This window comes from Passer domesticus, chromosome 10 (assembly GCF_036417665.1).
Source record: "Passer domesticus isolate bPasDom1 chromosome 10, bPasDom1.hap1, whole genome shotgun sequence".
Taxonomy (NCBI): domain Eukaryota; kingdom Metazoa; phylum Chordata; class Aves; order Passeriformes; family Passeridae; genus Passer; species Passer domesticus.
Window position 1 is genome coordinate 11,754,799 of NC_087483.1, and position 12,555 is coordinate 11,767,353.

At 44.1% G+C, this 12,555-nt stretch overlaps 1 protein-coding gene and 1 long non-coding RNA gene across 2 annotated transcripts in view; both read left to right on the plus strand.

Moving 5' to 3' along the window:
- Positions 1–3,679: 3,679 nt before the first annotated feature.
- LOC135308601 (uncharacterized) lies at positions 3,680–9,760 on the plus strand. The gene is made up of 4 exons (XR_010368982.1): positions 3,680–6,562; positions 7,030–7,129; positions 8,998–9,192; positions 9,681–9,760. It is a non-coding gene; the product is annotated as an uncharacterized LOC135308601 (long non-coding RNA).
- A 170-nt stretch (positions 9,761–9,930) lies between these two features.
- Positions 9,931–12,555, plus strand: part of ITGAV (integrin subunit alpha V) — a 46,547-nt gene continuing 43,922 nt past the window's right edge. Inside the window, exon 1 of the mRNA XM_064433771.1 lies at positions 9,931–10,206. Within this exon, the coding sequence (XP_064289841.1) occupies positions 10,040–10,206 (167 nt within the window). The 5' untranslated portion in view covers positions 9,931–10,039. The remainder of the gene's footprint in view (positions 10,207–12,555) is intronic.

The following is a 12,555-nucleotide window of genomic DNA, read 5'->3' on the forward strand; positions in this document are numbered from 1 at the left end:
GCTTGCCACTGCTTTGTTACTCACAGCTCCCTACTGGTTTTGGTAACGAACACTGTTCACAAAGGCCTGGAAAAATATTTAGAATTAACTGCCCAGACTGACCTTAAATATTACATTATCTGTGAGTTGTTTGTAATAGAAATGTTGCCATTTCTTAATGGAAAGTGCTCTCCAACTGTTTTTATCAAGAGGAGGCTTTATTATTGATAAAACTTGGGACCAAGCAGTGGTACTTAACGTGGCAATTTAGTATTCTCATAATAGATTGTGTTTGTTTAATGTGTTGGTTACAGAAAGAATGTACACATTCAAATCAGTATGTTTTTATTAATGCTTTCTTTCACAGTTTAGTTGGATGTGGAATAACAGCTGTCACAAACTGTGTTCTGAATGCTGAATTCAAGACATTCTGAATGCTAAATTCTAATTCTTTTGCAATGCTAATGCCCCTTTTAAAAATTACCTGAATGTAGTAAGTAATGCAGGCTTAATTTTGGTAAGCTTGCTTATACATCTTGCAAATAACATGCTTGGAGGTTTCATAAACATCAGTTGTTATTCCTATTCCTTGTGCTGCTTTGTAAAAACCTACTAAAACTGCAGAGTGTTTAAGCAACTAAACTAAAAATCTTACAAGGCTGGGTCTTTGTTTTCCTCACAGTGAAATTATTACAGCCCTAAGCTGACAGGAAGGGATTGTTCTCATATGCAAATTTCACATACATATTCACCTGAAGTGTCTTAGGAGCAATTACCCCCTGAATAATATGAATAAGGATTGAACAGAATTGGAAAAATGGGATGTGGGAAGGGCAGAGGAGCTGCAAAAACCATGTAACAGCAGCTGTGCTGTCAGACCAAGGGATTGTTTATGGTACTCCCAAAACAAGACACCTGAGGAACAGAGGTGGGAGAAGGACAGGCCTGTGCACTGCTCAGGAGCACTTCTTTTACAGAGCTTCCAACAATTCCTAATCTGGAACATTTCCTCTGCAAGATGGAGCCTGTGGGGCCTTTCTCTTCAGAGCGCATTCCCTCTGTCCCCCTTGAATTCCTTAACTTTCCAACCAGCTTTTGGAAATTCGGGAGTTCCACACCTCTGCTCCATCTTGTTTGGAGCATGACTCCTGCTAGCCTGGATTCTTCCAGGAGGTCGTATCCTGTGCTTTGCTTTGACTTAATGCCAGACAGAGAAGGGTGGTGAAAAAAGAGAAGCTGATGTCTTTCACTTGTGAAGAACGCAGTGTCTTGATGTACTTCAGTGCTAGAAACAGGTTTTTTTTCAAAATTAAAACCTTTCTCTTGACATACTTGATATTTTTGCTACAAATGGGCTTCTAGTAAGCAGAATCTTTGGTGAAGCAAATGCTTCATGAAGCATTTGAATGAAGTCTTTGCTTCTGGTTAGGTAGCAGGTGTATTTTTTTTGAGCTGTGATCACCTGAAGTGCTTTTACTGTGATATGTGCACATGGCCCTTTTCTTTTTCCCCCACACTGGTATTGCAGGCTTGGAAGTGACCTTGGCTTTGCCTGTCACACTTAGTTCTTCCTTTCAATGGATGCTCTGTCTTTTTACAGAGAGCAGCTGTTGCTGGTGTTAGCAATAAGGCCAAGATGTTTTATTCATTTATGATGTTAGAGCTCTAATATGAGACCACAATAGGCTCCTTCATAGCACATTATTGAAATGAATGCCAAAAATAATCAGTTCTTTCAATCATAAAATAGCAGCAGCAGCATCTCATCTGTGTTTAGGGAAAGAGACCTTGGATGTAATCTCTTTATCTTACATTTGTGGTTGAAAATGTAGTGTTGTAATGCATTTGGATCTAAATTTGAGCAAGGCTGGCTTAAAACTTAGAGGCATTCCCTGAGTTACCCAATCAGGCTTCAGAAATGAGACAGACTACTAAATTAAAGAAAGAAACCATGGAAAAGAAAGCATCACAGCTTTCCTTTCAAAAAGGAGAACAGCAGAAGCAATCCTGAAGGAAAGAGATGAGCAAAAATTACTATGGAAGGTTCCCAAGGCAAAACAACGTTCTTTGTGCCATCAGCCATTAGAAAAAGGTGTTCTGTGGAGGCGGCATCCTTGGGCCTGTGCTTGAATGAAACTGTCTTTCAGCACATCATAGAGGTGTAGCATATCTCCTGCAGGAAATCAGCTTATAACTTCTATTTCTCAGGCCTCTGCAATGCATTTTGACAGGATTGCTCTTCTAGGAGAATTTTTGTTCTCTTTGTGTTCCACCTCCACATATGTTTTGTTCCTTGGTTTCCCTTGTGCTCTGAACACAAGGCAGAGATGGGATCAAAGAGGATGTGGTAGTTTGGTCTCTGCACAGTAATAAAAATCCATTGCAAGCTCTCAATCACTGTTTTCTTTCAATCTTAGTGATCTCTGACATGACAGATAGTTTAGTTCTTTCATTTGGGAGCAGTAGACTGCTTCAGAAAAAAATTGACTTCCACTTCAAAAATTCTATAGTTGCAATTTAATGCCTTCCTAAAATCAGATAACAGCCAAGTTTCTAGGTAAGAAACCATTAATCTTCATTCTTCATGACTTTTTTTTGCTGTCTTCTCCCTCTGCTGAGTATAAACACAGGGGAAGGGGGGCTCTTCTGACTGACCTCTCTAATCCATATCAGCTAGCCCAGCAGTCCTTGTGGAGGCAGCTGCTGCCTTCTCCCTGTGGGCATGGTATCCTCAGCAGTGTGCTTTCCTAACATGACTCCAAACACTTCAGGGATTTGTTTATCAAATGGAGACAAGGAGGATTAGGAAAGCTGGTCAGAAGGAACAGAGCAAAAATTATTTCTTCAAATGTCTGACAGACTGAAGTCAAAATTAGAACTATAAGCTGCAAGGGTCTCACTGTTGTGAGCGATTTCCTTGAATGAGCACCTGGGAGGTGGCAGAGCTGCACTTTGCCAGCACTATCAGCCCTACACCATGAGCTCTTCAGTCGTTTTCTTGTCAGTGGCAGTCTGTACTCTGTACATGGCAGCTCCCACACAGTGCCTTCCACACACAAATACCAAGTTGCAGTTCTGCACAGCAGTTGCTGTACATGAATAATTGCCCATTCTTTGTACATAAGGGCAGCCAGGACAAGTGGAATGAGGAATCTTCCCCCAAGAGGACAAAAATGGAAAAGCTTCAATGTGCTCTTTATTCAGGGCATGGAAGTGTCTGTAGTTTCCACCACTGATAATTGTTGTCAGCATTAACTTCTGTTTGATAGATGCAAGAATAGTTCTTTCACAGCTGGCACTCCACTGGAGTGACCCCTGGCAATGGCAGGCTGATGGCTTAGAAGCAAATAGGACAAATTTGAAAACAAACCAAACACCCCCAGCCCTCACTGCCCTGGCCAAACCCTCTTGGGTTGGATAAAGGATAAAGGTCTGGAATGGATAAAGGTCTGATTATGTCTTGGTCTATGTTTAGTTTTATTGCTTGAGGGAAGTTTTGTTACGTTACTCAACAATGGCATAGTCACCAATGTACAGTGTTTTATAGATGAGGACATGTTTTGGTTTAATATTAATGCCAGACAGGACAGGATTCCTTGGACACAGAGGATCAAAATATCATGGCTTCAGTGTGAGAGTGAGGGGGAGTTGGGGTTCTCTGGGGAGAAAGGGGCATTTCTGCTGGGGGAAGAGGGAGGAAGTTTGAACTCTGGGGCACGCTGTAAGATGGTAAAGGTGTCTTCTGAAGGCAAGAGGCTGGAGCTGTGGCTGTGCTGGTGTGTCAGCGTGGAGAATGCCTGGGCTCAAACACTTGAAATGCTTCTTGAGGGACAAGGGGAAGGAAATATCTCTCAGATCATGTATTTACCATCTTTTAGTGTTTTTGTATCTGAGTAAAAGAATATTCAGAGTATTGGATACAAAGGAACTTGTCTTTGTTCCTCCACTGCCTTTCAATCCTACTTGCTCTGCATCCTGTTATTATTTTGTTATCTAAGTCTTCAACATGTTTAAAGTCTGAGCTTGTTACTAAGCACAGAGCAGTCTAAAGAATTATTCCTTTCCCAGGGAATTTGAAAGTTTTAAACTTGTTTTTGTTCCAAATCATTCAGCAGGAATGTGGAAGCATTACTGTAATACAGGAGCACTGGAGGACAGATGCTTCAAGGCAGATGTGGCATTATGTGCCTGGAATGATCAATTAAAAAACCAACAGACTGCTTTGTGAGTCTGAGCCTTGTTAGATTCCTTTGAAAATGCATGTTGTAAAAACACCATAGGAAAAAAAATCAGAAAATTAATATAAAAACCCAGAAAAAACTACAAAGTTTGGTGGAAAGATTCAAAAGTTGTACATAAGAAGCTGTCATTTGTACTAAATAGGAGATGATTTACACTAAGACAGGATAACAATATCTCAGGGATACAACAGGAAGCAGTGGTCTCTGGTATTTCTGTATAACCAGAAGCAGTTAAGAATGTAAGAAACCTAGGAAATGCCTCTTGTCATCTGGAAATTTTCCATAAATGGAAACAAACTAGAAAGTGACCCATGCTCTGTGCCTATAGAGCCTGTATGAGGGGAAGTGCTCTGTTTCACTTTGTCCCTGCAGAATACTGTTCCACAAGAATTGCTGCCAGACACAGGCACTTCCACTTTCTAAATAAAACCTGGGTGCACACTTGCCATGGATGATGGACTCAGCAGAAATGACAGTACCTAAAATAGTATGAAAGCAGTGGCAGGCAAAAGAAGAGAAAGATTCTTAGGAAGGAGATTAAGATGTAACTAAGAATAAGATGATGGCAGAATAAATAAATGTCTTCCTCACCTTCAGGGACCTGCATAAAAGCAGCAGGTTCTGGAGTGTCTTTGTGAATGTAAAAAGATATATCGAGTTAAATTTCATGGCATCCAGCAAGCAGTGGACCTTCCTTCCAGGAAAGGCAGAAAGAAACGAGGAGAGAGTGCTGAAGAGATGGGAGGGATGATTCTTTGTTTAATCAAGTGTACTGTTAGCACTCCAGTACTCCTTGTGACTGCTGTGTTTACAAGATTTGCTGGATACAGGCAGAAGGGGGATTGGGGAGAAGTGCAGTTCTGGGTGTTGGAATTGGCCTGTAAAGGAACAATCACTGCAGGAGGAACTCACATGGGAGCTTTCCATCTCATGGGCTGCACAGCTGCTGTGCCAGGTCAGACATTTCAGTGGGAATGGAGAAGCAGAAGTACAGAACTTCCATCCACAATACAAATATTCCATGTGAGACATGTGCACAGCCTGTTAATTTCAATGCTTCATCTCTTTTCCCACTCTAGGAGCACAAAGCTAGTTCCATCATGCTCTCTAGATTAAAAAATTCTCCCCATCCCCTTCTGGAAAGCTTTCCTGAGACCTTTCCCACCAGAAGCCCTAAGAGCCCCATATCTCTGTCACTGTGATTACCCAAGAGCACTGCACTCCTTCTGGGGTAGGTGTGGTGACTTCCCAGGCTTTTCCCTCTGGGCTGGTGTGTTCCCACACCCTCTTCCTTAACAGAGCAGGGTGGTATTTCGCTTTTTGTCTCTGTTACATCTTCTGTATGCACACGTATTTTGAAAACATTTTCAGAGAGGTGGTGCAAAGAATACTGTGGAGCTTGCTTGGGTTTTTTCCTGATCCATTTCTCCCGTGTTGCATTATTTCCTGTCAAAGTTTTTGTCCTAGGGGGGAAGTACTCTTTAAAAATATCTTTTAAAATATCTAAGTCTTTGAGGGTGTTACTGAGCAGCATCTGGATTTATTTGTTTGGTAATCTGCTGAAGTGCTTTGTGAAGCTAAGACTGAGTCACATGTGATTTATAATGACCAACTTTGTCAGACTGGAGAAGTATGAATCCTTGGGTAAATCAAGCAGTGCTGTCTGAATTTGGTGCTATGAAATCCTAATGTTAAAAAAAAAAGGCCTGGTGAGTAATGAGCGCTCTATAAAACACAAAAAGGGAATTGCAGAAAGACTTTGACTAACGCTGGAGTAACACAGCTATCAGTATTGAGCAAATCAGAAAAAAACCTGGTACAGCTCACTTCCTTTTGATCTGGGAGATCTCAGACTCGGTGCTGGGAGAACAAATGCAGCCATACCCTTGTTGTGAAAACGTTGCCCCATAGCCCCGGGCTAAGGACAGCTTTTGCTAACAACCCAGTGAGATTTGGCTGATGTGCATTGCTCATAGGAGCAATACAGCAAATCAAGCCTAAACATTTCTAGTGGTTTCCTCGTGTTTTGCCACTGAATGCTTCCACAGTTTTCAGATGTAATGTTTGATTTTTCCCAATGAACAACAAAGATATTAGTATTAAACAAAATAGAAATAAAAAGGCAGAAACTGACCAAAGCAAACTAATATGTGAAGTCCATCTTTTACTTTGTTTTCTATTACCTTGTTAGAAACTGAGTTAGCTTCTTAAAAGGTCTGTTCAGAGCAGCTAAGCCTCTTGGAAAGTCCATGTCTGGTTGTGGCACGAGAGCAAAATATTTACTAAATCTCTCACATCGATGAAGGCTTTTCTGGGACACTAATAGTTGTCTGGATGAACAAGTGAGTGGTGATCCTTTCTTTGCTGCAGATATTCATTCTGCTGGTACTGTAAAGCACTGAATCCACCTAGAGGCTGAAGTTTATTGCTCACGTACAGGACCCCTTGCTGGCCCTTTGAAGTAGGACCACAGTGGTTTGCACGTTTGCAGTTTCTACTGAATTGTGGCACTTTGTCCATTTCTTGCTGCTGCCTTTCATGTCATGAGGTGGAAACTCAAAGGAGAAACATTGTGAAATACTCTACTACAAGCTGGACACTCAGGAATAGCAAAAAAACAATACTTGCCTACCAAAAGTGCTTTGCATCTTGTGAAGTTTTATTCAGCTGTGTTAATGGCTTGTTGTCTGAATAAAAACTAACAAGACCAGTAACTTGTAGCAGAAATATGACTTGGATCTGTTGGATAGAGTTGAAGTCTTTAGACTCCAACCAATTCCAAAATGATTGTATGCTGTTTTGAATGCAGACAAAAAGTTTGGTGGCTTAGAAGGAATCCGGGTCCTGCCCACTTCTCAGCTGTTGATTTTCACCACTGGATATCTTAGCCTGAGAACTGAAAGCTACAGGTAACAAGTAAATATGGAAACACATAATTAACTTGTTTACATTCTGCAATATGATCTCACTGGCTGTTCCTTATCTATTTGTTAGTCATGCTGAGAACTAAACCAACTAGGAAAGAAAATCACATCCTCACTGGAAGGGTGTTTGCTGCTCTGCATAAAGAGCAAAGTCTGGGTTTGACTTTCACTCCTCTGTCCAGGATTCTGTCAGACAGATACCTCAATAGCTCTGTCAGATACCCTGTCAGCCAGGCTAGCTCGATGCAAGCAATGGAGTCAATCATTCAACTTCTCATGTAACAGAAAGCGCTTTCCCTCATTTCCAGTAAGATTGGCTTTGATTAGAAGTGCATCCCAAGCCCGTACACTTAATTCTCTTTTTCCCACGTGGAGGCTGGGGGCTGTGATGCCTTACAGGGAGCTGTGCCTCGGCTCCGGGGCTGTCTAGACGGGTTGACTCCCATCGTGCTGTGAATTAGGGCCAGACAGCAGCGCCGCCGCTTCCTCCCGCAGCCGTGACTCAGCCCCGGGCAGCTGACTCAGGGCAGCGAGGAACCTCACCTTGGCCAGCCCAAAGGGGCACGGAACGGCTGCCAAAGAACAGCCCTCTGAAAGGGAGGAAAGCCTTTGGATGAGGGATGAGTACCCCTGAGGCGCTCCTGTGGACTGGCTTTGAAATTTCCAACAGCAAGAAGTGCTGCACAGCCAGTCCCTAGGAAGCCAGAATTGATCATTTGGTAAAAAAATTCTAGTATCTTAGATAACTTATCCTTCAGTGCTTGTGTGTTTTTGTGAGGTTATACAGTCCCTAGGAAGCCAAAATTGATCATTTGGTTAAAAAATTCTAGTATCTTAAGGGTAACTTATCCTTTGCTGCTTGTGTGGTATTGTGAGATTATACAGTCCCTAGGAAGCCAGAATTGATCATTTGGTAAAAAAAATCTAGTATCTTAAAGGTAACTTATCCTTTGCTGCTTGTGTGATATTGTAAGATTTTACAATCCCTAGGAAGCCAAAACGGATCATTTGGTAGAAAAATTCTAGTATCTTAAAGAGAACTTATCCTTCACTGCTTGTGTGATGTTGTGAGGTTATACAATCCCTAGGAAGCCAAAATTGATAATTTGGTAAAAAAAAATTCTACTATCCTAAAGATAACTTATCTTTTGCTGCTTGTGTGACATTGTCAGGTTATGCAACCAAGTAGAGAAAAATCAATCCTCCTTTTCCCTAAGTTGCTGATCAAAGTACTCATAAACCACTCTTTTCGTTTATTGCCCTATTTACTAGAGTTTAGAAACTTATTAACTCATCTGCAGTTTTGCTTTGATCAGGTCTGTAGTACAAAAGCCCTTAGATAAGTTAGTAAATAACAATAAAAGTAATGTGGAGTTTGTGTTTGTTGGGTTGGGTGGTTTCTTTTTAACCTGTTGAGGAGGCAGCAAAGTTAGAAAACTTAGCAACAAGTATCAAGTTCATGTATAGGAACCCCCCTTCTTGATAGAATTTTTAAGTGGCTTCCTGAAGAAATGATAATTAAGAGCAAGAACAAGTGAATGGAACACAGGAGTAGCTGGTGTTCCTGTGGGTTTTCCTCTGCTTATTGTAGAAATATTTTTCTTTTGGGATTCCCATTAGACTAAATCAGTCCCTTGGTAAACATGGTATTTTAAACTTTTATTCAGGGCTTGAAACGTCATTATTTGTTCTGTCGCTTTTTATCATGCTCACAATGAGGAAAGCAAAAAGTTTAGACTTTTGGTGGCAATAAACACCAGTCCTCTTATATATTAAATATTAATATTAAAATGTTAATATTAATTTGTAGAAAATAATATTTTGAATTAATATTAATTATTTGCTCTTTGTAGGTGTGCAGTGTGTTTTCTGTTACCTGAGAGACTGCTATACTCAGCAGATGTTAAACTCTTATATGGGCTGAGGAGGACGAGGCTGCATCTGACTAAGCCAGAATGATAGCGCTAAAATGTTATCAGTGAGAGATGACACAAGAGCTGCAAAGTGCAGCTGAAGGGATTGGAGCTGCCCCTGTGCTTTTTCTCCAGGTGGGCAGTGCAGGGGTGCAACAGTAACAGAGATCTCCATCAGGGAGGATTTGCAGATTCCCTCTTCCCGGCCTTGCACCTGCTGCTCGGCATTCCTGTGGCTGGGGAGATGCTGGGATCCTGGGATTTAAAATTACTTCATTTAATCGACTACGTGTTTGAAAATCAGAATTTTCTTTCTGCATGGCTGGGTGCACACTGGCGCTCCATTGTTTGCTTAACAGTTTGCTTTGTTTTCTTTCAGGAAAGCATTGTTTGCTTTCCTGAAAGACTTGTTCAGAAAGGTTTCACCAAACAGACTTAAGACCACGCACGGATGTGTCCCCCTCTTCAAATTTTAGCACTCCTTCATATGATGATGGTACAATGGTTTGGGGTGGAAGGGGCTTTAAAGGCCATCTCATCCCACCCCCTGCCATGGGCAGGGACACCTTCTACCATCCCAGTTTGCTCCAAGCCCCATCCAACCTGGCCCTGAACACTTGCAGGGACGGGGCAGCCTCACTTCTCTGAGCAACCTGTGCCAGGGCTTCACCACGGCCACAAGGACCACTTTCCTTGACCCTGCTCCAGCCTTTAGCTCGGGCAGAGATGAGAGCGGGATGCCCGGAGGAGCTCCGCGGCCCCGGGCGGTGCCGGCCGCTCCCGGCGGAAGAGAGCGGCGGCCCGGGCGCGGAGCGGCCAGGGCCCGCCCCCGGCACCACATGATGCCGCCTCTCCTTCCTGCCGCCCCCGTCCCGGCGAGAAAGGGGAAGTGGCTGCGCTTGGCTCCCCGCCCCGCCGCGGGAAAGGCGCGGGGCCGGCGCGTCCCGGCAGAGCCGCGCCCGCGGAGCAGCGCGGCCGGGCCATGGCGCGCCTGGGCGCGGTGCTGCCCCCGCTCCTGCTCCTGCTGGGCGCCGCGCTGGCCCCGGGCAGCGCCTTCAACCTGGACGTGGAGCGCCCCGCCGTCTACTCGGGCCCGGCGGGCAGCTACTTCGGCTTCGCCGTGGACTTCTTCGCCCCCGACCCCTTCTCGTAAGTGCGCACCGCGCCGTGCCGAGCCGAGCCGTGCCGCGCCGTGCCGAGCCGTGCCGAGCCGTGCCGTGCCGTGCCGAGCCGTGCCGTGCTGTGCCCCACCGAGCCGCTGCCCCGGCGCGGGGCGAGAGCGGGCGGAGGATGCGGAGCTGCCCCCGCTCTCTCCGCAGCCGGGGCGGCTCTCGGAGGGGACGCGGCTTTGCTCAGGCCCCGAGCGGGGATGGAGCCCCCGGCGGTGCCGGCAGGGACAGATCGCATCCCTGCCCCGCCGGGGCGGCCGAGACGCCCTGGCCGGGGAGCCAAAGGCGATGCCGAGCGGCCGGGGGCTGCGGTGGGACGGGAACCTTGTGCTGCGGGGTTCTCCGCATAGCCTGGTCTGATGCGAATGATGGTGGTGGTGAATACAGTGTAGAAAGACGTAGTTGTGGTGTTTTGGTTGCTGAAGCTGTGTCCCGTGGCATTTCAGAAGATACACTGTTCTCTCTTTGAGTGTGCTTTGCGGGAGTGCTGTGTTTGAGTTGTGGTGAGTCTGTGCCAGTCTCCAAACTGCTGAGGAGTCTAGAGAAGGAAAAGTTCCATGTAAGCACTCTCCGCGTCTGCTTCCTGAATATGTTCCCGTTTCATGTTAAAGATTAGGCAGTGTGTAGTCGCTGTTGCGTTTCAGACCTTTGAATCCTCACTGAGTCGCTAACTGCACAGCCTCGGTGTCGCCAGAATGAATCAGGCTCTGGCTCTGAAATGCGGGCTACAGTAACATCCAGCTTTTGTCGCTTTCCCCCCACTCCTCTCCCATCTTAAGGGCTGTAAGATTGGAAAAGCTGCTGGCTTTCATCCTGCTGAAGGGATATTCTCTCTCCCCCGTTAATCTTTAGCTTGTGAAACTTTATAAGCAAATTGTACAGCTATTGAGTAAGTCTTTCTGCTGTACATCATCTGGCTTTGTTTGCGTTTTTTTATTACCTACATATATTAGAAGCCATCCTGTCTTAACTTGCACATGTTGCACCATCTTTCTCTGCTATCTTAATCCTGTAAGTCTTGGTACTAAAAGAAAAAAGCTTCTATTTTTGTCCCGCCCTTTATTTTTAAGTCAGCATGTGTGGCTGCAGAGTTATCAAGAGACTGGTAAATGGATGTAATAAACTTTCTTCCTTGCTTTCTGATAAGGAATTATGTGACACAGCTCTCCATGAAATCACTATTTGGAACCTTTCCATTATTTTTATAAGAACTATTGACCTCCAAGTGCACTGCTGTTAAAGAAAACAGTGTGGTTGTCAGGCAGCATGAAAAGCTTCTGTATATTTCAAAGGGAATTCTATGGTTTTTTTTTTTGGTTTTTTTTTTTTTTGTTTTTTTTTTGTTTTTTTTTTGTCATCACTAAAATTTTGTTTGTACCTTCTAACCAAAGAACTTTATTTTACATTAAAGTTTGTAATTGAATCAAGTAGCTCTGCAGCTTTCACAGGAACAGGCTCTCGTGGTGTTCAGTTTTCAGTTTATGCCTATAGACACTGACATTTTTCTCCTGAAATAGCCAGAAATACTTGTATGCAGTGTCCAGGCATATGGGGTGTCATGTGGTTTCTATGTCTTTCTTTTTGCTGTGGTGAGCTTTTATTCCTCACCTGTTTTAGAGCTTTTATTCATCACCTGTTTAATACATCAGTACCAGAGATTAAGTCAGTTTCGCTGGGCTAAAGCTCTTTGGATTGCTTAGCCTGACAACAAAGGCATGCTGTTAGTCCCTGAACACTCAAGCTGCTGTTTCACAGTCTATTTTGACCTGCTGGATGCCAAACTAAAGCATATTTAGAAGTCCAGGAGGAAAATCCCATTCCAGGAGTGGAAGCGGTGTTGTGTCAGGGTGCCTGGCCGTGGGCACAGCTTCCATAGGAGCACAGCTCCTTGACAGCTGGCACAGGTTTGTCACACACCCTCTGCTTCAGAGGAGCTGCCCTTGATAGTCCAGGATGCAGCTCCATGGGAGCCCCAGTTTCTTTGTTGCCCATGGAAAGGCACACCAGAGGTGCCAGAACACTCCAGTGTTGCCCCAGCACTGGGATGGGGTGGATGGATCAGGAACATGATTCAGGAAATTGGCAGTACCAAAGCATAGCTGGTGTATTCCCATGGAAATCCAATTGTCCTTCTATTCCCTCTTTCCTAAAGTATGTGGATTAGAGACTTCTAAGTATTTAGGTAATTTGCATACTATTATAAGAGCTGTGACAAAATCTGCTTGCTTGGTCTCTGATGGTGAAAATGCATTTTTTTTACTTGGGGAAAAGACCTTTGTGGAGCCATATAAGGGTTCCTTTATTTGTAATCTTTTTAATAAACTTCATC